Here is a 27773-nt window from a genome sequence, read left to right on the forward strand (position 1 = left end):
TGATAGCCTGCAAATCCACCAAATTTAAAAGACTGTATCGGATGAGCTTCTTCAGCTCATTTGCTGAACACCAAAAAGAAACACGTATGTACATTAAAATAGGTATAGCAATTTTAGAAGTCCAGGTTTCCATACTGCAACTGCCTTTTGGCTGATGTAACTGTGAAACGAAAGTTTTGCTTGCTTGTAAAGCCTGTGAATTACTAAGTCTTTAGCAGAGAAGTATTGGTTTTAAATCAATACAGATGTGAAAGAAAATAGAAAGTTGAGGTTGGGTGGTTCCTTTTCTGAGGAAGAGGAAGGAAAAGGAGAAAGGATATAGAAATCGCAGTTTCCAAAGTAATTCCCCAGTGGAAATAAATTAAGATTGTGCCTCAAAACCCCACCATGGTCCTTCTGAAGTCAATCACACTATTTCTGACGACTTCCCAAAATATATCACCAGTGAAGTTTTCCAGCACAGGATGTAGGGCAAGCTTATAAACTACAGTGTTGGCAATAAAATATACATCAGCATGGTGGAATGATAACTGCCACATGATTGAAAACACCACCAAATTTACACAAAACCAAATCCAGAATTCATATTCCTCTTGTTATTCAAAGTGGGAAAAAGACAACTAAATAACCACAGCTACTAAACAACTGAGCTACATACATGCAAACTTTTCCCTCAGGAATGTCTTTTGAGAACCCTTAGCTTACTAAGTATATCAAGAATTCTTGGTTACTAATTGCATCAAGACTTTCTTTTCTTTGCAAAAGTCAATCTCTGAGATGTCAAATCAGAAGATTAGGAAACCCAGTTATCTATTGACTTTTCTCTGAAATGACTTTGCCAACAAACCTTCAGCAACAGTAAGGTAAGATTTTATAAAGATCAAGGGGATCAAGACCAGAGGAAAGGCTCATTATAAATTTATAATTTGCTAACTAGTGGATATTTGCACATGATCCACCTCACACTCTCTCTGGTCTGCCCTCATTCAATATTCTTTCATAGGTAGAAGATTAACAGGCATAAATCTGCAGCCCTAGTGATGGATTTCTGTTCAAGGAAAATACAGCCAACTTCTTCCAGGGACTGAGCTGGAAAACAATGGCAGTTGTTCAAGGACAGAGCATTTAATTAGCAAATACAAAAAAGCAGCATTGATACTCTTCAGCACACTTCAAATACACTGCTAGCATCAATCAGAGCCCAAAATAATGGTAAAAACGCTCTTGTAAAAATATTATTTCCAGTACCTGATTCTCTATGGCCTTCCTGTTTTTTGGATCGCTAACAATTGAGAGCTGCAACTCTGCCATCTTTTTCATCTTGCCATCCATGTCAATCTTCTGGAATAGACTCTTGGTTTGATTTTTTAGCAGCCTAACGGTGTCCTCTTTCCCAAGCTTCTTCGCAAAGAGGGAAGCACAGGCTGAATGTATGGCAGTAACCCAGTTTTCTAGATCCGTCTGGCTTGTTGCCTGTGAAACAAATCAACAGCACAACATTATGACCAGACAAGAGAGAAAAAAAAGATAATAAAAATCAGCATCTCTAAGACATTAAGTGCTTGACAGGTTCTCTGTGATCTTAGGAGTTTAACTTAAAACAAGCGGTCTGCCTTAGTTGATGAGGAATGGGTTAAAGACCAGTTGAGCAATCTGGATATCCATAAATCCATGGGTCCAGATGGGATGCACCCGCGGGTGCTGAGGGAACTGGCTGAGGTCATTGCTAGACCGCTCTCCATCATCTTTACCAAGTCTTGGGAAACGGGAGAGGTGCCTGAGGACTGGAGGAAAGCAAATGTCACTCCTGTCTTCAAAAAGGGCAAGAAGGAGGACCCGGGTAACTATAGACCGGTTAGCCTCACCTCCGTTCCTGGGAAAGTGATGGAACACCTTATCCTTGGTGCCATCTTAAGGCATATCAAGGATAAGAGGGTTATGAGGGGCAGTCAACATGGCTTCACCAAGGGGAAGTCGTGCTTGACCAATCTTGTAGCCTTTTATGAGGAAATAACACGGTGGATGGATGATGGTAGAGCGGTGGATGTGGTCTACCTCGACTTCAGCAAAGCGTTTGACACGGTCTCCCACAGCATCCTTGCGGCTAAATTGAGGAAGTGTGGTCTGGATGATCGGGTAGTGAGGTGGACTGTGAACTGGCTGAAGGAGAGAAGCCAGAGAGTTGTAGTCTATGGGGCGGAGTCTAGTTGGAGGCCTGTATCTAGTGGAGTGCCTCAAGGGTCGGTACTGGGACCAGTATCATTTAATATATTCATCAACGATTTAGATGAGGGAATTGAGTGTACTATCAGCAAGTTTGCTGATGACACTAAGCTGGGAGGGGTGGCCGACACGCCAGAAGGCTGTGCTGCCATCCAGAGGGACCTGGACAGGCTGGAGAGCTGGGCGGGGAATAACTTGATGAAATATAACAAGGGAAAGTGTAGAGTCCTGCATCTGGGCAGGAACAACCCCAGGTTCCAGTATAGGTTGGGGAACGACCTGTTAGAGAGCAGTGTAGGGGAGAGGGACCTGGGGGTCCTGGTGGACGACAGGGTGACCATGAGCCGACACTGTGCCCTTGTGGCCAAGAAGGCCAATGGCATCCTGGGTTGTATTAGAAGGGGGGTGGTTAGTAGGTCGAGAGAGGTCCTCCTTCCCCTCTACTCTGCCCTGGTGAGACCTCATCTGGAATATTGTGTCCAGTTCTGGGCCCCTCAGTTTAAAAAGGACAGGGACCTGCTGGAGAGAGTCCAGCGCAGGGCAACTAAGATGATTAAGGGAGTGGAGCATCTCCCTTATGAGGAAAGACTGAGGGAGCTGGGTCTCTATAGTTTGGAGAAGAGGAGATTGAGGGGTGACCTTATTAGTGTATATAAATATATAAAGGGGGAGTGTCACGAGGATGGAGCCAGGCTCTTCTCAGTGGCAAACAATGAAAGGACAAGGGGTAATGGGTACAAATTGGAGCACAAGAGGTTCCACTTAAACCTGAGAAGAAACTTCTTCTCGGTGAGGGTGACGGAACACTGGAACAGGCTGCCCAGGGAGGTTGTGGAATCTCCTTCTTTGGAGACATTCAAGACCCGCCTGGACACGTTCCTGTGTAACCTTATCTAGGTGTTCCTGCTCCGGCAGGGGGATTGGACTAGATGATCTTTTGAGGTCCCTTCCAATCTCTAACCTACTGTGATACTGTGATACTGTGAAATCAGGTTTTATCTTTAAAACTGTGCAAAGGAAGCTTGAGCTTTTCCTCCACTCCATCATAACTTGCTTCCAACCTTCACCTTCACCTTCTGCAAGGTCTGAGAGCTCCAGGAGCACAACAGAACCTCATGAGCTGTGGAAAGATGTAACTTCAATTAACTAAGGTAAATCCCACCGGATTGCAAAGATAAACCTCCTCTTCTGCAGGTAACATTGCAACAGAGAAGACTGTACATGTAAGGTCTGAGGAAAAGTGTTTCCTTCCTTAAAAAATGCCAAGTTAATGGAGAGAGGATATGCAGGTATCTACGCACAGGCTATCCCTGTAGTTATTTACAAGCATTGACTATGAATCAACACGTTTCTATGCAGGCAGTTCTACATAATACTGATCTTTATGAACATTTACAGTGGTGCAGATAAGCGACCAAGATCTTTAGATTCTTTTTATCTTTCGCTTTTGAACATCTTGCTTAAGCAAACTCTCTTCAAGGTCAGCAGATTCCGGGTTGAGCACACCATTCTGTAAGGGTGCAATGCTAACAGATGCAAAAGAAATTGATAAAAAAGCTGGTTTCTTAGAAGCTTGTAACAACTACGCACCATAACTGACTGAGCCAACTGGTGTAATAACATATACCTGATGTCATACACATAAATCAATATTATAATAGTAGAGTGTAATAGTGCAATTATGCTATTCTTTTCAAGTTAAAGGCACAAGCATGATGTCTGTGTGCATATGTATATACAAACATATGCACCCATGTGCATACTCATAAATACATTCTAAAATGGAAACAACTACAAAGTTACGTATGCATACTGTTACCTGAAATAGGTAGACATCTCCGAATGAATTGCTGAGACAGAACACGTTTTCTTTCTTGGGGTGTTCTGGAACAGACTGGACTATACTGTCTTCTGCAAACAGGGCGTATCGAGGCAAACTGCTCTGCTCCATCGAGTTCCTTCCATAGGTCTCATAAAACAGCAGAGTACAACCTTTGCAGTTCAGAGGACAAAAAAAAACATAAGGAGAAGGTAAGTTTTGTATCTCCCATTTGAGTTCTCTTATTTAATGCATTTGTGAATTAAGACATACTTCAGTAACTGGGAACATCAGTTCTGATCAGCCCCTCTTCTGAGCAAAAAAGAACAAAGGAAGATCATCTAAACTGGAAAAAAGGCAAAGACAATGATGAATTTGCCAAGGAAAAGTTGGAACAGGCATCTAGTAGGGATATAACAAACATTCCTGGATTTAAAAAAAAAACCACAGGGTAACTCAGAAAGGAAGTGTCAAAGGTCAGATAGTATGGGGCTTGAGCAACCTGATTTAATGAAAGATGTTGATGTCCATGATAGGGATTGGACTCCATATCTTTAAAGGTACCTTCTAACCCAAACTGTTCTGTTATTCTATGAATAAACTCAGTCTATTAAAATTTTAGAAAAGATTCATGCCTGCTTAGTTAAATTGGCTTTTCTGTTTATTAAATTAACCCAACTTTCTCATAAGAGGCACCTAAGAAATCTTTGTTGAAAAGATTTGCAGAAACTCTTATCTTTATACAACATGAGCAGTGAATTCTCAAATTTAAACTGGATTTCCTTCCAACTACCTGCAAACTGGAGACTAAGACAATTCTGATTAATTTAAAACAGTTTTAAGGGGCTCAGTTTCAGGATGTTCTGTCTTGCAAATAGTGTAATATCCAAGGTACAAATCTTGCATCCAGAAAGCATGCATCATCCTTGATTATGACAATCCTGAGTGTAACAACAGGAATTACTTCTGGAGAACAGCAGAGGAGACCTATTCTCAGTCCCAGACAATATGACTACATTGTCATGTTGCCTTTAGGAGTGAAGCTGGCTCAAGGAGGCCTTGTCTCCTCCATCCCCACTAGCCTTCCATTCCTGCCTCATGTTAAAGTCCACTGTCCCCTGAGATGCATCATTTTGCCTGTTCAAGGGACCACCAACTGAACTAATCTAGTTCCAAATTAGATTTCTCAAGAATTTCTAAGGCTAGTTACGCCTCCAGAAAAACAAGTAAATAACCCTCACTTTCACCCCTGGGAAATGGCAGCTTAATAATGGAGGGTTTTATGCCTTTTTCTTCTTTTTAATTTGGAAGATAAATTAATACTATACTGTGGCTGAAGGTTTAAGCCGGAAGAACTAAGACCAGATACTGTAAATACATTCTGAAAACTGAGGATAACGTAAGCAGTTAGAAAAATCTGAGGCTGATGATGGACTCTCCAGCAAGGCAAGCCTTCCCCAAAAGATAAACTCACATTCATTCAGGTATTAATTTAAAGATGACCTATGGCTGTTTTACATAGCAAGTCAGACCAAAGGATCACAGTGGTGCCTTAGGGCCTAGTAATCCATGTATATATTACTTCTGTAAGACCAATACATATTCAGTAGAGGACTTAATATTCAGCCAATACAAGGATTTGGTTTGCTAGAGCTAGAGCATTGTCATCTCTCTAGCCTGCTTTTTGCTGTTTTTTCTTTAACATTAAAAAGGCACCAGAACACAGGGCAGCACCAAAACTGAGATTTTGGGTTGACATGCTGATTTTTCAGTCATTTGGTGTTTCTCTGTGTGACACAATGTGTGCACACATGCACATGCACCTAGGAGTGTATCAAGGGGATATAGCAAAACTTGTAAAACAGAAATGTTTCCTCTGTGAATGCTTACAAAAGACTTAGGTAGAACCAGAGTTCAAAATTTATTTCAGCAGTTCTCTAACATTTGCACTTAATGCTGCACTGAAAATCCCAAACACATCATTCAAAGCCACATAAATTTGAGGGGACTTTCCTCAAGGGTATAATCTGACATCAGAACCAAAATCAAGGGGATTTTTTGATTCTTCTGTCTGATAAAGGGGAAAGCTGGGCCTACTAGAGTTTATGGAACACATTTGCTGTAACAAGTTATGAGGTGGAATACACTTGTCCTCATACAGCCCACATTTCAAGTGTACAAAAAGTTAGGTCCCTCACAGAACAAGCATCAGAAATGGCCAGGGCAGCTCTCCAGAGGGCCAGAAGCTCCCTGCTGCTATGTTTTACAGAGACAGATTCCACTGATCCTCAGTGGAAGTACTTTATACCTGCTCCTCCACTGCATTTAGGCAATCACATTCTCCAGTGCTAATATAGAGTTACAACAAAAAGGGAAGTATGTATCAGAGCTTATTGCCCAGATCATATGATAATTGAACAGTTGTCAAAGGAAGGAATCCAACAAATAGAAATGCTTCTATACTACTTAAGTGCACCTTTTCCTATTACTGTCCAGTGTCTGGCAGAATATTTAGGATAAGAACAAATCCTATAGAGTTGGTCCATCCTTTCCCCTTAGCAGCCCTCACTTAATCTTTATGACTGAAACACTTGGAGATCTCTGCTGTTAGAAAAGAAGGATACTGTTTGTTATATTCTGCATATCAGGCATGGCACTTGTCATCATTTTAACATAACAGGGCAACCTACACCAACAAAACCAAGTCCCCTCTTGCACTCGGCAGCAGCAGCAGTACAACCACTACAACTTTTGCATTTTAGGAAAGAAAATTAAGTTCTATTTTAAACTCGCATATGCTCCCGTATGTGTTATCAAAAAGATAACTAAAGATATGTCACTTTTATCCTGACAGTTTATATGTACATTAATAAAAAAATTCTGAACAGCATGTGTGTTCAGGTGTATAGCACCCCAGGTATATGTCTAGGTCAAGCCAAGTGATCCCAGAAAGCAGCTAGTTTCATAAACTCTGACAGCCCCACTGGGACTGATTAGCATCCAAGTATTTTAATCAGAACTTGAGCCGAAGGGGGAGGGCAAGGGGAATGCGATTTCCCTTGTTAAAATAAACTAATTAGACAGGACAGATGGAAATGAGAGTTCCTCTCGTTAAAGGGTTACTATTCCAGCTCAGGTCTTGGTGGCCCTGAAAGTAGAGCGAGGGGCCTCAGGACATGTATACTTTGAAGTCTGGCAGGTAACCAGATGGTTATAAGCCTTCTGCATATTTATAATTAAACACATCTCAACAGAGTGCAAAGAAACATGCTGTTCTCCATTTGCATACATGGCTATTTTTAGCCATATTTTTAAATACCTTGGCTATTTAAACTTCAAGAACAAATTAAATACAGATTTATTCAAAATTCTGTATAAGGAGAACCAAAGCAAGCACCTTGATCTTGATATAGCATATGAAAACAGAACTACGCCTTGATATCCAGACAGGCAAGTTTATTTTGGCATCAGAAGTCTCCACAGGACAATAAAGGTACAAGATCAAGGAAATGAAGAGTGTATATTTAAAACAGCTAACAAAGCGGAAGAGATTCTGCACCATGAATGCAGCCATATCACACACCCAAAGTAAAAAGCATTGTATTTAATACTTCGTATAATGTTAGAAGTTAATAAAAGTTTATTACAAAGAATTTTATAGCTGGGAAAATTCAGGAAGCAAGAAGGGATGCCACCTGTTCAAGGTCACCAATGGGCCAATTTTATATCAAAGAACTGCACGTGAAGTACCTAAATTCCTTTCCAGTGCTTCATTATCCTACAAATGCATGAAGTACTAGTATAGAATGTACTTCAGTTTAGAGCGTTGGTAGGTTTAGAAATTACTTGAATTTTAGAAGAGGCAAATCAAACTCATATTCATACTCCAGAACACAAACACATACAATAAGAGGGTAGAACTCAGATATTGTGTTTCCCTTTTGTATACACTGCTTGCAAGCATGAATCATGCTATCTGATGATCAAGGTAAGTGATTTAAACTGTTAAGACTGCCTACATTTTGATCCCTTGATAACGGGTCTCTGAATTATTAGGCAAAACTGCTACATTCCTGCATGTGTGCTTCTTTCAAATCAGCGCTATCAACGGCAACATGCCCAACACTTGCTGTTTGCTGTTCATTTTTCTTCAGGTCTACACCCATGCACGATTTTGAAAAGGGCAACCTGTGGGAAAGCTGTTATTTTCTCTCTTCCACTCCCAGATATGCTAGGAAATTATTAAGTTTGATCATTTCCTTACTCATTAACTTAGCATTATATTTACTGAAAGGCAAATCCTTTGGATGCAATTCAAAAAATAAGACTATGAACTCACCCATTAAATTCCTCTTCCTCCCCACAATAGATGTTATTTTTCATCTCACACTGCCTGACACCCATGCACTTCTTGAGGCACACCTACCTGCTCGATTACTCTGAGCTATGCATGTGCACTGTGAGAGTAGCAATCGCACCACAGCCCCATTAGCAGCAGCCCCTTTTAAGCAGATTCCCCCTTAAAGGGCTGTTTCACAGCAGGGGCAGCCAGGGAAAATGGGAAGATGGGCATGCTGAAAGCCAAAACAGATTGGCACTGCGGGGTAAAGTGAAAGGTCATCAGGGAAAGGAGGGAGAAAGGCAAGCCATGGCATTCATGTTGTCGTGGCAGCTAAGACTCAGGCACCTCAGGGTTTTCCCTGCTCCTGCTTCAGCCTCCTCTGCCCTGAATTGCACACTTTTCTGTGTAAATGCTCTAGCATGGGAGTTCACCTCTTCAGTATGTTGCCACATGAAGTACTGCACATGAACTGAAAACTTTCACATTAACTTAACCCAACTTTAAGTAAACCTCATAGCAAAGCCCAGTGAACTGTGTGGCTGTGACTGGGAATTGGGCACCCATTACTTGTCCTAATCCTTAAATTTTGAATCCCCTTGAGACAGTGGTGTGGCTCCTGTATTTTTCTCAGTTTTGGTTCAATTTGGTCTTGGATCGCCTCCATCCAAAAGGCTCTTCTAAACCCCAAATTCTAGAAACTGGGTAGTCAAACAAAACAACACTCTTGCTATGGTATGAACCACAATCCTGCACATACAATCCCAAGGACATGAGCACCACCTTGATTAAGAGGGCTGCTTAGGCACACGCTCCACTTTAAGCATATGTATAGACCACGTAAAGTTAGGCATGAACTTCTGATCCCACTGAACCTGCTCATAGGAACCAGCAAGCCGGAAAAGTTGCCAAGACACGATGGAAACGACTGCCACTGCAAAGCCTAACGAGCAACACGATGGTTTACCTTTGAGTGTGACCCAGTACTGCTTCCACTTCCGCCGTGTGACCAGCTCCAGCTTCTTCTCCTTCTGCAGGGTCACCAGGGGCTTGAAGAACAGCCACCCAGCCTTGCGCACCACTCCTTGCTCCTTCTCATACAACAAATCCAGCTGTTCCAAGGAGCTGAGGGACTCACCACTGGAGTCCTCTGTTTCTGAAGAAGTCTCAGTGTTCTCTAGGTTCGTCCTGCTCATCTCCAGCTCCCGCATGAAGTTTTCATAAATGTTCTGCCTCAGAGCATCACTGCTGACTGCATTGGTGGACTCGCTTCTCTGGGACAGGACATGGCTGGAGCCAGGTGACCACAGCAAAGCAGAGAGCTGTGATGGTGCCAACATGTCTGTAGTGAAGTTGTCCATTCTGCTGTCAAAGTATTCACTCCCATCTTTACACTTTGGCTCCTGTGCAATGGAAAAAGGAATTTATTGGCGATCAGTCACCAGAGCTACGATAAAAAGACACACATACTTGGTATTTAAATTTGCTTCGAGTTTAGCCACAGCCAGATCCTTCATCAAGGGCCACCTCTTTTCATCATTACATCATAGGCTTTGCCTCAGCAGTCATTGACACTGTCAGTGCCACCACTTACAGTTTTCTCAAAAGGACCCTATTAAACCTTAACCACTAAATCTGTGAGCTTTGGTAAGTCAGACACCGGCAAGTAATATCCAAATTCACTACTAACTACTGGGGCTTCCTCTGGCTGAAACCTGAGGGACTGCAGGAGACAACCACATCATCCAGCTGAAACCCAACAACCACTACTTACATGCTTGTTTGAATATAAGCAGGGACAGTGTCACAACAAGTTTCTTTATTATTGCAGGGTTTTCAATACTTTGATTACACCTATATTTAGCTTCAGCAGAGCTAGGCTGATTTTACCTTCACTTTCTATTTGCCATATAAACTTTGCTTAGCCAACACAAAAAGGGTCCAAAGTTGAGACTATTTTAAGCTGACAGTATTGACCAATTGACAAAAATCTAACTTGTGATTAAAAAAATCAAAAGATGTGCTTGCTGACTGGGACAGATCCAGTCTCCAGACCGCAGAGGTGTGCATTTTCTTACTTCTTGGAAACCCCCCAGAAGCTTGACTATTTCATCAAGCACTGCCAGGCCTTTCTCCTAATTGCATTGTGCAACTTCATCCCCTGTATTGAGAGGGTGGCTAATGCTATTTGAAATACTCAGATCTGATGGTATGGATGCTAACCTAGGCCCATTTCTTGCAATTGCTTGTTAACATGGGACGTTGTTGGCAGATTAGTCCTTTTCTTTCTTAAGCCTTTCCCAGTAATGTGCTGAATGGTCCCAACTCTCCCAAGGTCCAGTAATGAACAGGGATTTTCATCCTTGGTTAGACCCCTTGGTCTAAGTTCACTATTGAGAATCACATCGTCCATCATACAAAGCCATTTATTGTCTTTCCAACTGAGGCATTGCTGACGCTTTTTAAAAGCAACTACGATTTGAGAACACAAAAAAAATTGATGCCTTTTGCTGTAAAAGTGTGAGGGAAGAGACTGCTATGAACATTTCAAAAAGCAAAGCTATTTGCCTCAGTAATAATAAAGCTATTATACTTTCAAGTTTAGACTGCCTCTCTAAAAGCATTTATTTGCTCATAGACTTCTGTACATGAATGAAGTAAATAAACCTTGGTCTCCTGTGAGCTGTTCTCATCAGCAGCTTTGAAAGCAACTACTTTTTTGTTCCTTTGCTTCCTACCCAGTGTTCTTCAAGACTTCAGTGGAAAAGCTGTGCTGTGTTTTGATAGCATCAGGACCTCCAGAATGGAGCCAAGAGCAACAGTGGCATCACACACCCTCCCAAGTGTCACCAGACAGCCACTTCTCAAACAGCAGGACACTGCTGGTCATGGCCTCACAAAAGCCAACTTGAACTGAAACACACATTCTCTTACAGTACACTGAAGCTCAAATCTGGCTTTTCAGATCACTGTGTTTGGTGTCAGCAATTCAATTCTTCTGGGTAATGGAGCACCCTCCTCAAATCTTATTGCAGACTGTTAATCAGAGAGAACTCCCTAAACATCTCCCCAGGGAGAGTAACTCCCTAAACATCAGCAGTTTTGCTTTCTATGTGATAAAGGGAGAGAAATGGAGGGAAGGGAATAATCACATGTGCAATGTGTTTATGCCCACAAAGCAACTGTACAATATGGACCGTACAACTGTGCCGGCCATCTGCAGTTCAGTGGGAAACTGGAGGCTCTCTTCACCCTCTTTTAATTATTGTCCCTGTACATGTGTGCCAAAATCCTCTATTTTAATTGTTTGATTATTCTCCAGGAACTGACAGTGTCCTCTAGGAGACTAACGTACAGTTTATGAAAAATACGTGTTTCTTTCAGTCTCAAAGCACTAGTGAGAAAAACAACATGAGATGGTGTCTGCTGTGAAGGGCCACTACTGAAACTACAAGCATTAATGAAAAGGGTGGGATACAACCTGTCCATGAACAACCACTAACCACATCCTATCTTATTTCCATGCACGCAGAAAGGGTAGAAATGAGGAAGTACCAGAGCAGAGTAAACACAGGAACCAAAATTAATATGTGCCGTTCACCATGACAACATCACTTGTATTTTGTTTTTTTCTTTAAAGAACAGAATTGGCAGAGTCACGCAGTCTCTGATGGTCCTCAGTGAGGGTGTCACTGTAGCAGTATCTGCTCACCACTGAAAAGGTCTGACCCAAATTAACTGCTGGTGGTGGTTTCCCTGCTGGCCGACTCACCACTTGTTTACTCTCTGTTGCATCTAGCAGTGAAAGAAAACTACCACGGTTTCTGCTCAGCTGCACTCAAGCAGACCTCTCAATGTCTGAGATACACCCTGGAATAGTTGTAGATTATGCAAAAGAAAGAGTGGGTAAGATACCAATTAGACAAAGTGATGAATGTAATAATAACCTGTGAAGAACAATACAGGAAACAATGCAGCCTGCTAAATTCATTAGAGCCCAAGCTCAAAGTAGAATCTAATACTAATTTTCAAGCCAAAGAAAGAGGTTGTCTCAAAGTACTTTAAATTCTCTTTATGCCACACTTCAGGGCTCTGGCTTATGAAGTTAGGAAATTTCAGAAATTATTCTCATAAACAGGCTATTTACTATTTAATCTATCTGCAAGCAGCAGTATCTGGTGGCTGGATTTTCATTATAGATAGCAATTTCTCCGTGTTATACAGCTGCACACTGACTTTACACCACCACCTTAGCCATGGCTGACTGTGAAACAAGCCTGCCTAAATTCTCTCTACAGGTTGCACATGCATCGTATATACCTTGCTGCTCACGCAGAACGTATCCTGACATATCATCTACCTAATGCCATTTTGGCAACGATTAAACTGAGTGAGGACATGCTGTGCAGCCCAGTGCCAGGGAACACATTAGGACACTCTCATGCCACGAAAGCTGGGTCATGGCACAGAACGGCTTCAAGTCTTAACATGAAATCATTATTAGAAAGGCAAACTAAATTCCAGGATATATCAGATCAAGTATCAGATCAAGTCAGACATAAGGAAACATCCAAGTCACTAGACAGGGTACAGCCATGGGCTCCTCTGAAATATCTCATATCCAAATCTGTTTATGGATGATTTGAAACAGGTGCAGAGGAAGGGTGCCAGAATTAAAAAGGAAACAGACTTCCTATCTCCAGACAGGAGACAAAAAAAGAGTCTGCATAACCCCTTAAATGTGGCCCGAGAAAATAAACCATTTCTCCCTTTAACCAAATCATAACAGATTAAATAAGAGGGAAGAATAATTAATGTAGCAGACAATGCTGGCATCAGAACAAAATGGCCAGGACTACATTTACTCTACAAATTAGCAAGTATTGGAGTAAAAGGATCTGGAAACAGACTTCAAGATGGGGAAAAGCCCACTTGATTTTAAATTGCAATTTGCTCACAAAGGAGATTAAACTCCACCACCTTTCTAGCAGCAGGGCACTGGCCTCAATATCCCAAGACTGCACCTCCTGGTCCTGTGCCCCATGAAGCAGGAAGCTTGGCCAACTTGTTTCCACTGGGTCAGCTGGAGGTACCTATGTACCCAGTCAGCACTGGGGCTTAGGCCTACTTATAGGGAAATATTCCAGCTTTCACCTACATTCAGCCCAAGTGACTCACAGTCAGTTATTAGTAATGTGCTGAGGAAGGGACACATTGTTCAGAGCAAAGCACGAAGGCTACAATCACTGTGATTAACAGTCTTGCAAACAGCGATTTAACCCTCTGACACATCATAACCACACATAGTACTTCTGCATTTTTAAGCCAAAGGACCCAGTGAGAGTTTAACCATTACCAAACTACAACACAGCAACCCCCAGAAGAGATGGCAGGTTACTCAAAGTGTGCAAGGCAGAAAGCAACTGACCAAGCCTCACGAGGAAGGCAAAATCATAACGCATTCAGCATCCCTCTTATCCTTCCTGTCACTGGGTATTTGATAAAAATCAATTACTATATCCTATGCCTTTTCCTAAGAAATCGCCATTTCTGAGCTAGGGCTTATTTCCTTCTTCCAGAATCAGATTCAAGCTTGATGCAATCTCACCAGCCAAATTTCCTTGCTGTGTCTGAAGTCAGCTCACTGCACAGCGAATTCAAAACAGCTATGAATCGTGCACCACAAATACCATTCTGAAAATGTCATAACTAAGCAATACATGGCAAAGGTCTGGGATGCAGAGATCAAATGTAAAGCCTGGCTGTAAAATCCAGAACAGCTACAGATGTTGAAACCAGTGAAGAATCCCATCTCTAGGTGCTGAGGCTTTTCGCTGATTCCAGTTTTTCTGCCTCGCCTTCTCTTTCACAGCAGAGTAAAAAGGTGAAGAGACAGCATCTGATAAAGTACATGAGCACCAACTCACAAAAGAAGTGATCCAAATAAACAGCTTTCATTTTCATTTTCCCAGTTTCTGTAGCCTGTACCTAGGATTTACACTGTCAAACCTTATGCCGACCTTACTTCTGAGCCTAAGGCTCTGCCAGTGGTTTACACCGCAATGACAGGTGCCTGCTAAGCATGATAACTGTCTGAATTTCCAACACGGGAGACAATATTTGCTTTACATGCCATATAAAACATGTGTTATGATCTACTGCATAGTTGCTGCCTAAGTTACAGAAGAAGGTGTTGCCTTCACTCTGCTCACTTCTGAAGTGGTCAGCACTCCAATGTTTCTGAAAAGGAGCAGATCCTTCAGTGAGGGAAGCACAGTGACCCTGTATAAGAAACACTAGGGAAGATTAATAAATAAATAAATAAATAAAAGATTCAAACCAAAACCAAAAACAGTCTGTGGCCTCCATTTCAGCTTGTGAACTCAGAGGCAGAAGTCCAGGCACAATCTGGCATTTCAAGAGCCAGTTCTGGGACCTACAGCTAGAGATGAGAATTTCATTACTAACCACAGGCATCCCACAGGCATCCTAAATTCCTGTTAATGGGATTAGCCTTAAATTCTTCTAAGGAAACATCCTAACATCCTTTCCCTCCATCTTGTCTTCCTCCCATCTCTTTCTTCACACCACCATCTCCCAGCAAGTCAGATGGCAACTCAAGCTTTCCCATCTGGTGAACTAAGCACCATGTAATGCCTAAGTGGAGGTGGAGGCAGAACCAGCAGCCCTGGTCCATACTCTACAGTTGCTTGCCTTGCTAGAGATGGATCGGCAACGAAACCAAAGTGAATGGTAAAGCAAATAATACGAATAGAGAATACTTTCAAAGATATTTATAACATCCTCCTTCTACTGCTCTTTCCACACTCTTCATAAACATAGGCTGATTCCTGGCACAGGTGAAAAAAAGAGAAGGCTTAAAAACTCCAAGTTACTTTTTAAGTGATGCAATGATTTCAAAAATTATTTCAAAAGCTAATTCACTGAGACATTAGGCTGCAGAGACTGGAGTTAACTACGAAACTGACAAAATAAGAAGGGAAAATTTGCACATACAAACATTTATCTTTTTTTACTATTGTAATTTCAGACAGCTCCAGGGATGCAATGCTTCTCAGAATTCCACAAATTACTAAATCAGATTAGCAAGTAATTATCCTGTGAGAAAGACAAACATGATGCAATCGCTACATCTGGAAGAGAAATCTACAAACCAACTTTCAGGCACTTAAGCTGGGGTTTCCTACATACCTGCAGCTTCCTCTTCTTCCTCGAGAGGCTTCCCGTCCAGTCACTGATGCGTCGCATACGGTTTTTTAATGTATCCTTCTTGGATGCATCCTCACTGAGGGGCTTGGACTTTCTGCATGGGAGTGTGTAGGAGGAATAATGTGCAGGACTTCCCTGCTCTACCCTGGAAGGAACATCGATGTCTGAGGCAAATGAGACGCGGTTGCTTAGGCTTCCATGAGTGTCAATGTACTCGTCAGACAGCCTGATCCCAGGTGAAGGAGTGCTTTCCAAATTTGTATCCTTATAGAGATCTCGGAGTGAGGAAAGAGATGAACTTTGGTTGAAGGACTTCTTGTTGTCGCTTGCTGGGAAACTGGCGTGAATACTTGTATCTGGAGTGCTCCTGGTCAAGTATGGACCATCCAGCTCATTGATATCCCCAGCATTTCCCCAGAGAGAGTCATACCATGAAGACTCAGAACTGAGGGAACTTCCTTTACTAGATCGAAACCTTGAATCGGTAGGTGACAGACGGCTTGAAGAACAGTCTGCACTGGAGTTCCTCCTAACATCAAGCAGGTTATTTGGCTTAGATTCCAATGCGGGTGAATACCTCAGCAACTGGACTGGTCCACTGGACTCCTCAGTTGGTACCTTGCTGTTGCTGCTATTGTGGAACTCAACCCTCAAGCAACCATCCAGCTTCCCCAATGTTTTAATGAGAACTTTTGGACTTCTTCTGTCCTCTGATGGGGAGGTTGATGCAAGACTCTCATTCTTTCCATAGCAATTTAAAATGTGCCCATTGCATTCTCGAGAGGCAGTGTGATTGCTTCCAGCTTGAAGGCCAATATAGTGGAAACCGTTCTCTGGCAAAAACACTGTGCTACTTCCTTGGCAGTAGTCCCCTGAGGTATTTGTCCTGTGTTTGGCATGGGCATTGCTTTTAGAGACCTTCACCACAGTGTCACCGAGTCTAGATGAATAAGGCTGACTACTCTTGAAGTGTGAAAGGCAGCTTCTGGCAAGGGACCTTGATTTGTAGTTCGAGCCACTATTGGTATGTCCCCATCCATGCATAGAGCAAGACTTTTCATCTTTAGCATGAATGCTGCGAATTTTCAGAGAACAAGGCTTCTGCTTGGCACTGGCTGTAGCAGCAGCATGATTTTTTGATCCCTGAAGACTGTATTGGCTTTCTGAATTCCCCATTTTCCACTAAATTAAGTAGAGTTTCATTAGAAACAATGGCTATTAGACAGCAAAAAGTAACAGACCATTTTTACCATCTACAAAGGAAACTGCCTCTTTAAGAATAATATGAAACAATTGTTTTTTAAAAAGAGCCATTAAATAGCCATTTACAACATTACATTCATAACTGAACTTCTTTTAGGGGCAGGCAAGGAAAGCCTATTCTCTGTGTGGTTCATTGCCCCTCTCTTATAAAGCTGGAATCTAACTCTATTGAAATGATGTCAACACCTTTCTCCACCCACACCCTTGGCAACGTCCTTTTCTTATAACTTACAAAATCTCTGGCTCCCCAGAACAATGGCATAATGAAAGGGAGACAGCAAGATAATCATAACTTAAACATAAAGTGAACTGTACTTTCAAAGAAATCCCTTTTGTCAGGAGACAAGCCCACTGCAGTTTCAGCTTGGCTGGTTTCTTTGCAACCAAGTGTTGCCTTAGTGAACTGTTCAGCAAAACCCTACTTTGTGTTTAAGTGGAGTCAATCCAGGATAAAGGAAAAAGAAAATCCAAATAAAAAATAACTTCGTTATTGAATAGCCTCATCTTCCATTACAGCACAAAACAGCATTATGCTCGTTCAGCATGGCACAGTTTGGTAGTTCAGTTAGTAAAATGCTTTTCAGCTTTTTACTGAATTCACAGTGAATAGCACACACTGGAGCAGTCAAAGTGCCCCAGTGAGATGATTGAAGATTTTGGACCTACATGAAGTGTACCCCAAAGTAAAAAAAGATTGATCTGTTCTTTTTGTTATCTGGAGTGAATCTCCACTGTTTCGTAATTTACAGAAACAACATCAAAGCGGTTTTCCATTGGCACTATGCTACTTTGCATGTCAGATCTCAGACTATCACTCTTAGGAGAATATACTATAGCCTCATTGAAATTTTGTCAAAATAAGCCACTGCAAAAGCATAATCTTATCTTATATTTTAACATTCCCACGTCTATCCCTTAGCACTTTTAGATGAAAAGCACAGTATAGAATGAAGAACAAACCTGTAGAATCACTCTTAAACACGGGCACAGTTAGCAGTTAACATGCTCAGCATTGTCTTTGTGGCCAGCCATTACACTTGCCAAAACCAGGATGGAGTTTCACGCAGCCTTCCTAGAAAAAAAACAAAAAGACAAAGAAGGTCTTTCAGTCAAATAGAACTTACACCTTACTCCAGCTATAAGCAAAACAATTACCAAAAAAACCCCCCCACAGACTGAAGTTAAAAATGGAGAAGAGAGGTCTGTTCCAGGGATTCCTGGACTTGCGACTTACATTTTTATACGTGTACTTTAATAACTGACATTGAATTAATACGATTAAGTCACTGTTTGGCTGGGTTTTTTTTCTAATTCTGTCCTTGTCCCCTCTCAATAACAAGTTAAGGCAAACTTTGAGCCCACTCCAGTTTTCTTTTTGGATGACCAATTATAGATGGCAGGACTGTTCAGTGATCTCTACAATGTGGACTAAACTGGTCAGAGCAATGTCCCACAGCACCTGTTTATCCTTCCCCAAGCCTGGATTCCAACTATGACCCCTGCCATGAAAGGCCACTGTGCAATTCACTCCATCAACTACCCAGCAACTTTCCTCTTCAGGTTTGTTCTGGTTTTTAAGTTAATCTGCCAGTAAAACAAGAAAAAGACAGCACCAAGCACTGCACATGCACAAACGTAACAAGACTGAAGTTCTTCCTGACCATCTGAACATGTTGTCTCTTCAGATGGCACACAAAAGCCACAACTCAAATCAAAAGGACAGAAGCTGAATCTCACAGAACACACCAGCAGTTTAGAGATTGAAACACTCAGTAGGAAAGACAATGAACAAGATCTCAGGCTCAGTTTGAGAATACACTTTTTTAGCTAGAAACCATTCTTAATATACTACCCCAAAAAAAATATTTTTCTCTGCATAAATTCAGTGGCTGCTGTTCATAATTTTTAATTGAATACCCACCTGATTTGAACATGTAGAATTTTGCTTTTTTTTTAACTTGTTTTGTGGCTCTTTGCTGTATAAGAACCTTGAAGATATTTAAAAGAATTCACTAGTAACCTAGGTATTGTGCTAACCTTGCCAAAAACAAAGGTAAAGATTGCAAACTAGAGCTCAAAACAGTCTCAAAATGCCAAGAAAAAAATTATCTTTTTAATTTCTTATTCTAACAACTTGGAACATTCCTGTTGAAGACGCCCTTGCCTCATGGATTTGATTTGCCTATGCTGTTAAGTGCACACTTTTATATAAACAGTTTTAAAAATGTTATATGCAACATGGATTAAACAAAAGATTGAAGGTAAACAGAAGACAACACACAAACTTCCTAGACTCCAAGCTGCAGAACAAATTGTGAACCCCCAGCAGAACTGCCTTCTGCGATCCAGGAGGCACAGACCACAAATGAGCAATGAGTTTACATTCAGAATTCTTCATCTGGGAGCAGAAACAAGGGGGCTTTGAAGGGTTTATATCTATTCATAAGGGAACACTGAACCCAATTTGTCTAAAGAAACAGGCAAAAAGACCATCTGGTCTCCATAGCGATTGTGCAATGGTTAGGTAATCCTTTTAAGAGAGTTGGTAGCGAGCAAGCTGCTGTCATGAAGCTCAGAAGATAGACATCCAATTCATCAAGGCTCGAACTCCTGCTGCCAGGGTCTATTGTACATGTCTGATCCAATACACAGGTCACATAATGGGTGAACGAATAAATTTATCTCGGGGTACAATGTCTACAAAACAGTGCCTCAGTCTGTGAAGGAATCAGTCAGCAGTACAACAGAACAGTCAATAAATCCCATAGAAATAGCCCCAAGGGACTTCTCTCAGCATTCTGGCTGTCCAGAAAGCTACGGTAAGCTAAACATTCACACACACTGCAATAACCAATCTGGGCATCTGCGAGGCTGCACAAAGACCATCAACCTGAAAATCAGCTGTGGTGCCTTTCTCTTGCCTCACACTTGTGTGGAGCAATTTTGTCTCTTCAGATTACAAAGGGGATGGGGTATGGGGAGAGAGTAGAGTGAATCAGCTGGTGCCCAAAGGCAGAGGGACACTGGGGCAGGCAGGCAAATGCAGACAAGCTCTGGCTGTGCTCACTCCAGTCACACATTTTACGCTATTTGAACTGTGGAAGCACTGGAAGTTACAGTGCAGGGAACAGAGTTCAGCTTCCCCTATATTTCTCACAGCAACTTACCACCGCAGAAGAAAACGTGCTTTTCTCTCTTCTTACACAGAGGAATGAATACTTCTTGTACGTAAAACCAGTTTCTATGAATATTTTCTGCAGTTATAATCAGCATATTTAGAAAGCAGCTCACTATGCCTGAAGACGACTATTAAGAGTTTATTTGTTTTCAATTATACCACATTCCCTAAAAAAGAAGTTTTTAATCTTCACCCTGGTTCCCCCTAACACATTCAAAAAACCCAGCTATGCAAACATACTAATCTGGGGTGATTAGTATGTTTCCCCACCACACCTAATAATTAGCGCAAATCATAACCCCAGAGCTAAAAACGTATTTCCCCACCTTTGGAGTTCTCCACATTAAGTTCCTCTAGACTTTTTGGGCTCCAAAATACAAACACGCGAGCTGTTCTGGAGAAGCGCCTGATCAGGTCCTTTCCAAGCATAACTATTCTATGATTACTACCACCCCACCTAGACTGCTCTATAAATGCTAGAGGGGAAAATGCCTTTCTTAAAATGAAGGTGAGCATATGTACAAGTAGTGCTCCACAATTGTATGGGTGCTTTCCTCCTCATTCTTCATCTCAAAATACAGGTTTAGAAACCTTGACTTGCTAACCATACTGCAAGCAAAACTGAACCATAACAATAACATCCCAGTACTAGGTTTGCTTATAAGATACAACAAGGAATTATTACATTATGAATTAGTGGGAGACCTGAGTCAAGGGAGACAGGCTCCTGTGTTGGTCTCATCTGCTACAGTGGGAACACAGACAAAAATGATTTTGCTACTGCCAGCCATCCACTTCGTGTACAGTCACACTAGCCAGGCTGAGACTCTAAAACTAGAGGTCAGAAAATGGCAAGCTCCAGACTGATGGGGGGTGAGCACAGAGCCGTAAGTAAACTGAATGCTCCGCAGCCACAGTCAGCATTGGGCAGTAGCTATATATGAGTTACAAAAAGGCAAGAGACTGCTGTAGCATCTTCCTAGGGAGCTTCAGCAGGTTTCCCTGACTGGGACTGACAATCTCACCATGCAGGATGTTATAAGAGCTCAACTAATCTCAGCCCTAGAAAAGATAGGCTTTAGCCTGCATCAAAAAGTTACCCTCATGAGACATACAAACTCATGCACCAAAGCTATCTCTCTGATGTATTTCAATGCCTTTATTGTTCTGGATGGCTGGTGACACTGAATCTTCACTGGCAGCTGTATAAGAAGTGATCTACAAACCACTTAATACCTGCTGAAGCTTTCCCAAAAATCTACTGATGAAGTTGATCCTTCCTTCACTAAACATGGCATCAGTGCAAAACCAGCAAAAACAATGGCAAAAAAAAACAAAAACAAAACAAACAGGTCTAAATGAGGATAACATCATGCCATTACGCACCACTGAGTGAGGACTCACTAAGAAATGCAGGAGCTCATGAGTCTTCAGCAATACCAGGAACAGGAACTCTTCATGCACACCAGAAAAGCTTAAATTTAAAACCTCTTATCTTTAACAGCAAAAAGGCTTTTAAAGGAAGCACTGGATCAAGAGCTAAAAAGTAGGTAGGAGCTAGAGCAACCTATCTCACCACTAAAAAGTAAAAGCCTACATCTTTTCAGTTCTTTACAGTGACATACCAAGACACAGTTTAAGCTTTTTAAGAAAGAATTTCCTTGAGGAAATTATTCAAGAAAGAAATAAGTTAACCAAGTATTTTATTCATACTTGTAGCTTACACAGCCACCACGTGTCACCACCTCTTCAGAACTTCTTCATCAACAAGAGGATTGTTACCTGCACCAGTGCAGTACCTTTAAAGACACTTGCCTCTGGACACAGTCCCTTCTCAGCCATCTATATTGGTATAAATATCTGCCAAAGTTAAGGCAGAACTTCAACTCATTCGGTGGTGATATAAATATTTGTACAAAGAGCCTTTACATGCAAGGGGCAGAATATATCCCATCAACTGCTCTCTAGTAATGAAGCAAGAGGAGAGAGTCTTGCAAGGTTTCTGTTGTATTTGAAAACCCTATTTCCACACGGGCAAGTAAGGACACCAAACTGCAGAGTCGGACTACGATGGCTATCTCCAGGCTGCACACGGTGGAGAGGGGAGGCATGGAGGGAAGGCTGCACCAGGGTCTTTACACAGGTGGCTGCTCTGAGTGCGTGGTTCATAAGTGCAGAGCAGGAGACTGTCATCAGGATCAGTGGAACTGGGATAATGGAGAATCTGAAAGCATTTCAGAGCAATAGAAAAGGAAACAGAAAGCCCCCTCATTTACATGAAATGACCAACTTGTTTTCTTTTAATGGCAGATCCACTTAGAAATGTTGCATGCTGTCATGTACAGCAACTACATTATTGTTTTTTTACATTAGGAAAAGCCTTTTCTGCTTTTGATTTGGCTTGGGTATTTTTAATTGACCGAGCAACTTGCACTTTTTTTTTCTTTCATTTACATTCTCTTTTACCTAGTTGTTAAAACACTGTCCATTTTAAATGGCTTATATAAAGTCTTAGAAATTGTATATAACTATCTTTCACATAACATGTTCATAAGCTTTTCAAGCAATCAATGCACTTATTGAATTCTTACAGGGATACAGAATTACAGGTTTGAAGTTTAATTAAGTTTTAATCTACTTGGGTTTTTAATACAAAAGTAATACAGAATGCTAGAATGCAAACCTGTCCTCCCCTTCCTCCACGTATGGATGGATATGTGAAATTAATGAGGGAGGCAGGTTAGCATAACATTGTGTCTGGATTAAATGTAGAATTTCTTACTGGAAACAATTTACTGTATTTTTTAGAACTACGCATTTTGGTCACATGCTTCCACAAATCAGAAGCAGATTTCTTATTCCTGCAATCTCAATCACATTCCTATTACAAAAATATACCATAATAATTATACCATGGTATTCTTGGCAGGATACTTTGCATTATATACCACTGTATTCAAAGAATGAATAACCAAAACACCACAAGTATGCCTTTCTTTAAAAAAAAAAAAAAAAAAAAAAGGACTATTTTGTCTTAAAAATCTGATTTGAAGCCAGAATTCTTCACTCACTCATTAGTCTTTTTAAAGCTACAGCCTCCTGAATTAGGAACTGCTTGGTAGCTCACAGATCAAATTAAAACAAATGGTTTTCTTATTAAACATCAGTAGTCATTATGACACCAGAAACTTCTTTCATGCTGTGAATCATACCTACATGGCATATAGACTTCTAATTTCACAGTTTAAGCAAGAAGGGGACACTCTCCTTTACGAGGTTTCTTTTCTTTAAATACATTAATCCAAACACGTCTATGCTGCATCACATATATACCACATCAGAATTACACATTCCGTACCTGGGACATGACTCCTTCTTTTACTCAACCTATTCTTCTGGGTCCAAACCATTGGTAGCTTAATTAAATTATGTTCTATAGCTTTCAAGTTAGGGCAATATGGAAGATTGAGTCAAGCCTAGAGATCCTTATCGTATTATACCAGTGCTGATACAATCTAGATCTCTAGGGACTTCTTCTTTGGCAGGAAAAACAAATTTCACAATCTGTAAATGTTACTGAAATTATACACAATGGCTAAAGTGCACATCCATTTAAATAAAAGCCATTTAGCTTAGGAAAAGGAAAAGAAAAAAAAAAAGAAAAAAAAAAAACCCCAACAACCAGGAATGCCAGCTAACATCTTGGCTTAATGCAGTAGCTGCAGTAGTTGAAGAGTTGATATGTCAAAGGGTCTATTTCCTGCCCTTGAAGGGGAAATGAGCCCAGTGATTTGAAAGGTCTTTACTCTGGTTGCAAGCATACTGGTAGGTCCTGATGTAGATTAATATGGTGCTTTCAAAGGATTTCAAGGCCTGGGGCAGAGAGGATGCTGCACCTGAAAGGAGCCAAGATGCTCCAAGCAAGGGATCTTCGGCTCCAGCCTCACTGCTTGCCCTGGGCCAGTGAGTAACAACATTTCAGAGACCAAGCTCAGATCTGCAGACTTCCTGCCTGAGCTTAGACATAACCCTGAAGAGATCTCTGCCTCAGATCTCCTCATTCATAGTATCAACTGGAGGTGAGACTTTGGTTTTTTTGTCAAACTGGGGCTCCCAATCCCCACCAGGAACATCTGCCCTCCTCTTGTCTGTTTCAGTAGCAATCAACTCATGTCATCAAATACAATCATAGTCAGCAGGCAGCTATGGGGATATTCTCTGACCTGTATCCACCCAAAACTGTAGATTACAAAATATCAGCTTTGAAGAGGGTAAAAGAAATGTTATTTCTGGACTAGGACACAGCTCACAACACCATACCCTGAGCATCCCTGCAGACAAGCAATACCAGGTAGAGCAGAAGTGAAGGCAGCAGAGCAATTCCAGGCAGGAATATCAGCCCATTCTGCCCCAAAAGGTCCTTTCTGATGTAAACCCTCCCAAGTCTATTGGACCAATTCTGAACCCTTGGCACCAGAGAAAAATTTCCAGTAGCAACAGGAAGACAGTGTGCTTCAGGCTGTGGGATAGGGCCTGGGATGGCTGTGGAACTCCCTGCCTGCCATCTCTTACATAGCCCACTCCACAAGTGGGAGGGGAACCCATGCTGCATTTGGCATAGTCTTTTCTACTTCTCAGTTTACACATTCATAAACACTTGAGAGTGTCAGTTCCAAAGTAAATGCTTTCCCACCTTCGGCCCCGGGACTTCCTGAAGAGGACAGAGGATCTGGGAGTTAGACACCAGAGGTAAACCTGAGACACAGTCCTTTGGAAAATTAAAAGCAGATCTTGATTTTTGCATGCCAAGAGCCCGACAGCAGTCACACAGCTTTGGGCTTCCTTTTTTATACCCCTGTAGTACCAGCGCGTTACTCACACATCAGAAGAATAAAAATGTACTTTGAGGATTAGGCTTCCCCACTGAAACGCTTTGTAGCTTCACAGCTACACACTGCACTATTCAGAGTCCTCTCTTCCATGACATGTGGATATCCCTTTCCTGCTGAAGGTGATCATGAAAAAAATACAATCCATCCATTGCCTCTAACTAGTAATTTGCCGTACATTGTATAGCATTATTGAATCATCCACCCAAAAGGGAAAGAAACGCACCATTTCCAGAAGTAAGTCATCAGTGTACAAAATTAACTCTCTGACCACATCAGCAACAAGCATAAACAAAGTAGCAAACTTTGGTTGCATCGTACAAGCAATTAATCACCCCATGCTTAAAAAAAAAGGGGGGGGAAGTGGTAGTGGAAGGCACTTCTTCATTTCTGGGGCATTTCCCTCTTTTTTACTTTTCCTGTGCCACAAAACATTGATTTTTCACAATTTCACAATTCACAAAGTTACATATTAAAAATCTACATAATATTAAAAAATCTATGTAGAAAAATCAAAACCTGTGCAGGACCTACCTCTGCCAGATGCAGGAGCTCCAGTTTTCCTTACCACACCAGTTAAGTGGTAGTATTAGTGCTGGCTGAAACTTGTCCTCTTAACTCTTCACAAACATATAACCCTTGCTTGGACACACTGTCTATTTTCTGCAGCTTACTTTGGGTATTCATGAGAATAGACAGCATAATAAAAAGGATTCACAACTATTATTAATCACACTGTATTAGGAGAGTCACTTTAATATTGCAGAAACTGTAGCACTCTCAAACATTCTCATAATTAGCCTTAAAAGAAATCCAGCCCTGTCATAGCAGAGCTGTAAAATGATCCTAGTGGTGGTTTATTTAGCAATTCAGGCAATTGAGTTTGACAGATGACCACCGAGAACTGTTTTGTGGAGGAAAACCATTCATCGCAGGCACAGCCAGCAATAGCAGGGGCAGTGTGAAGGCTACAAGACCTGGTGCTGTCGTAGCCTGCTCTGCCCTTTGCTTTCAGAGGCTTCCCAAGTCTTTCCCTACTTTTCTTGCAGTTTTCCAGGTCTGTCCGGCAGCAGGCAAGCAGACAACTGAATGCTCTCCCCCAGCATCTCCCTCGCTGGCTCCAGCCCCCTTCCCGCTTTCACTTACCTTCCCCAGGGCACTGGCTTCAACCTCCCAGCTGCCCCAGCTCTGCCATGGCGACACAGACACGCAGGCACAGTGACTCTCCCTGCCCTGGGCACGCCAGGAAACTGTGCCTAACACTTCAAAATGCTCAGCCGTTAGGAACTAAAAACAGATCCTGCGCGAGGCTGGATGTATTTTAGTCTGCAGGCTACACACCCTCCTCCCGTTCAATTTTTTCCATTGGTGGAACAGCATGATGCAGACTTAACCAGAGGGTGGTTTTCCACGGGCCTCCTGAAACGATTATGCGGGCCAGCCTGCCACGATGCTGAGCAGCCGCCGGGGAATATGCTGTGACTGGGCTCTTGTCTGACCCCGCATTCCTCAGCCTCCAGGCTGCTTCCACAGGAAAGCTGCTCAGAGGGCTGCTGAATGGACAGGGGTTTGCTTGCCTGAAGATAGCTCCAGGGTCTCCTGGTTTTGGATTTTTGGTCTTCTGAGGTTTTTCTTTTTACCTATTTTTTAACTTGCTAGGAGGTAGTAGGTATTCCTAACATCCGTGTGAGACGCCCTGGCAAAAACACAACTTGCCAAACCACAGCGGGAATGCTGTAGTCATGAAAACCAGCTCTTAAGAGTTGCTCTCAGTCGCGTCTCAAACACACAACAGCATCACGTATACAATCACAAACTCAGGCTCTCTCTTCCTCACTGCTTTCGTCAGACATTTTATACTGCCCTATGGAGACAATGACTTGGTTTTTAATAACTGACCTCAGATAAAACAGGTCTCTTTGGATGCAAATGACATCCCCAAGTTCCAATATACAGAGCTAGGCTATTAAATCTGTAGTTAGGCACATGATTAATTGCTTTATTATCAGAAAAGCTGAACACTTCATCGATTGAAGCAACAGTTGGTAAGCAATCTCAGCCAAAAAACAAGGCATTTATTCAAATATTCTAATAAAATCGCAGGGTCACATGCAAGTGCCAAGCATGGAAATACAGCCAAGTTACGCTGCAGATGACGTATTCAACTGAAAATAAACACAGTAACACTGCAACAGAAATCACTGGTAACCCACAAAAGCCCCAAATCAATATTTATGTCCACAAAAATGAAATAACAATTTGCATAGCAACACAGGAATTGACACGTAAAGGTGGACCTCTGTTTCACTGTGTCTGCTGTCCTGTCTCATTACAGAGGGAACTCCAGAATCCAGCAGTTTTGGAGGAATTTTGAATAAAATCCTATTTCACCTCTTAAAAAAGCAGTACATGACTTATGCCCATATTCCTAATTCTACAACTTAATACCCATCTGGGGGCTTCACATCTGCTTGTTCTGGTAACAACTTTGCTCTCTGCGAAAAGCAGACTATTTTCTTTTTCCTGTTCCCAGTACAGCTATATTCTCTTCACTTAGGGTTGCTGTGGTCCAACTATTTCACTAGCAGGCCAGATCCAAGCCCTGGGACTAATGTGGAAGCAATGTCAGCTAACGAGTCAAACCACGAGGTTTCTCTCAGGAGAAATAGTTGATCTCTGGTCCCATCCCCCTTCTCACACAAGAGTACTGTATTTCCTCCATGAATCCACCTCTTACTTGATTAAACAAACCACATTCAAATGACTCCTTAGATAAGATTAGCCACCAGCCAGCCCAGAAGCCTTTCATCATCACCTATTTTGTTGAATTTA

General features: G+C 41.8%; 1 protein-coding gene across 1 annotated transcript in view; it reads right to left on the reverse strand.

Moving 5' to 3' along the window:
* TIAM2 (TIAM Rac1 associated GEF 2) overlaps window positions 1-27773 on the reverse strand; it is a 137330-nt gene that overhangs the window by 71763 nt on the left and 37794 nt on the right. Inside the window, exons 3-7 of the mRNA XM_061378593.1 lie at window positions 17835-17946; window positions 15594-16793; window positions 9349-9784; window positions 4043-4215; window positions 1249-1473 (exon numbers count right to left, since the gene is read on the reverse strand). Of these exons, the coding sequence (XP_061234577.1) occupies window positions 1249-1473; window positions 4043-4215; window positions 9349-9784; window positions 15594-16787 (2028 nt within the window). The 5' untranslated portion in view covers window positions 16788-16793; window positions 17835-17946. The remainder of the gene's footprint in view (window positions 1-1248; window positions 1474-4042; window positions 4216-9348; window positions 9785-15593; window positions 16794-17834; window positions 17947-27773) is intronic.

Source organism: Neopsephotus bourkii, unplaced genomic scaffold, assembly GCF_033783945.1.
Source record: "Neopsephotus bourkii isolate Nb327-2 ecotype Australia unplaced genomic scaffold, CSIRO-AGI_Nbou_v1 NB_1767, whole genome shotgun sequence".
In the NCBI taxonomy this organism is placed as follows: Eukaryota; Metazoa; Chordata; class Aves; order Psittaciformes; family Psittacidae; genus Neopsephotus; species Neopsephotus bourkii.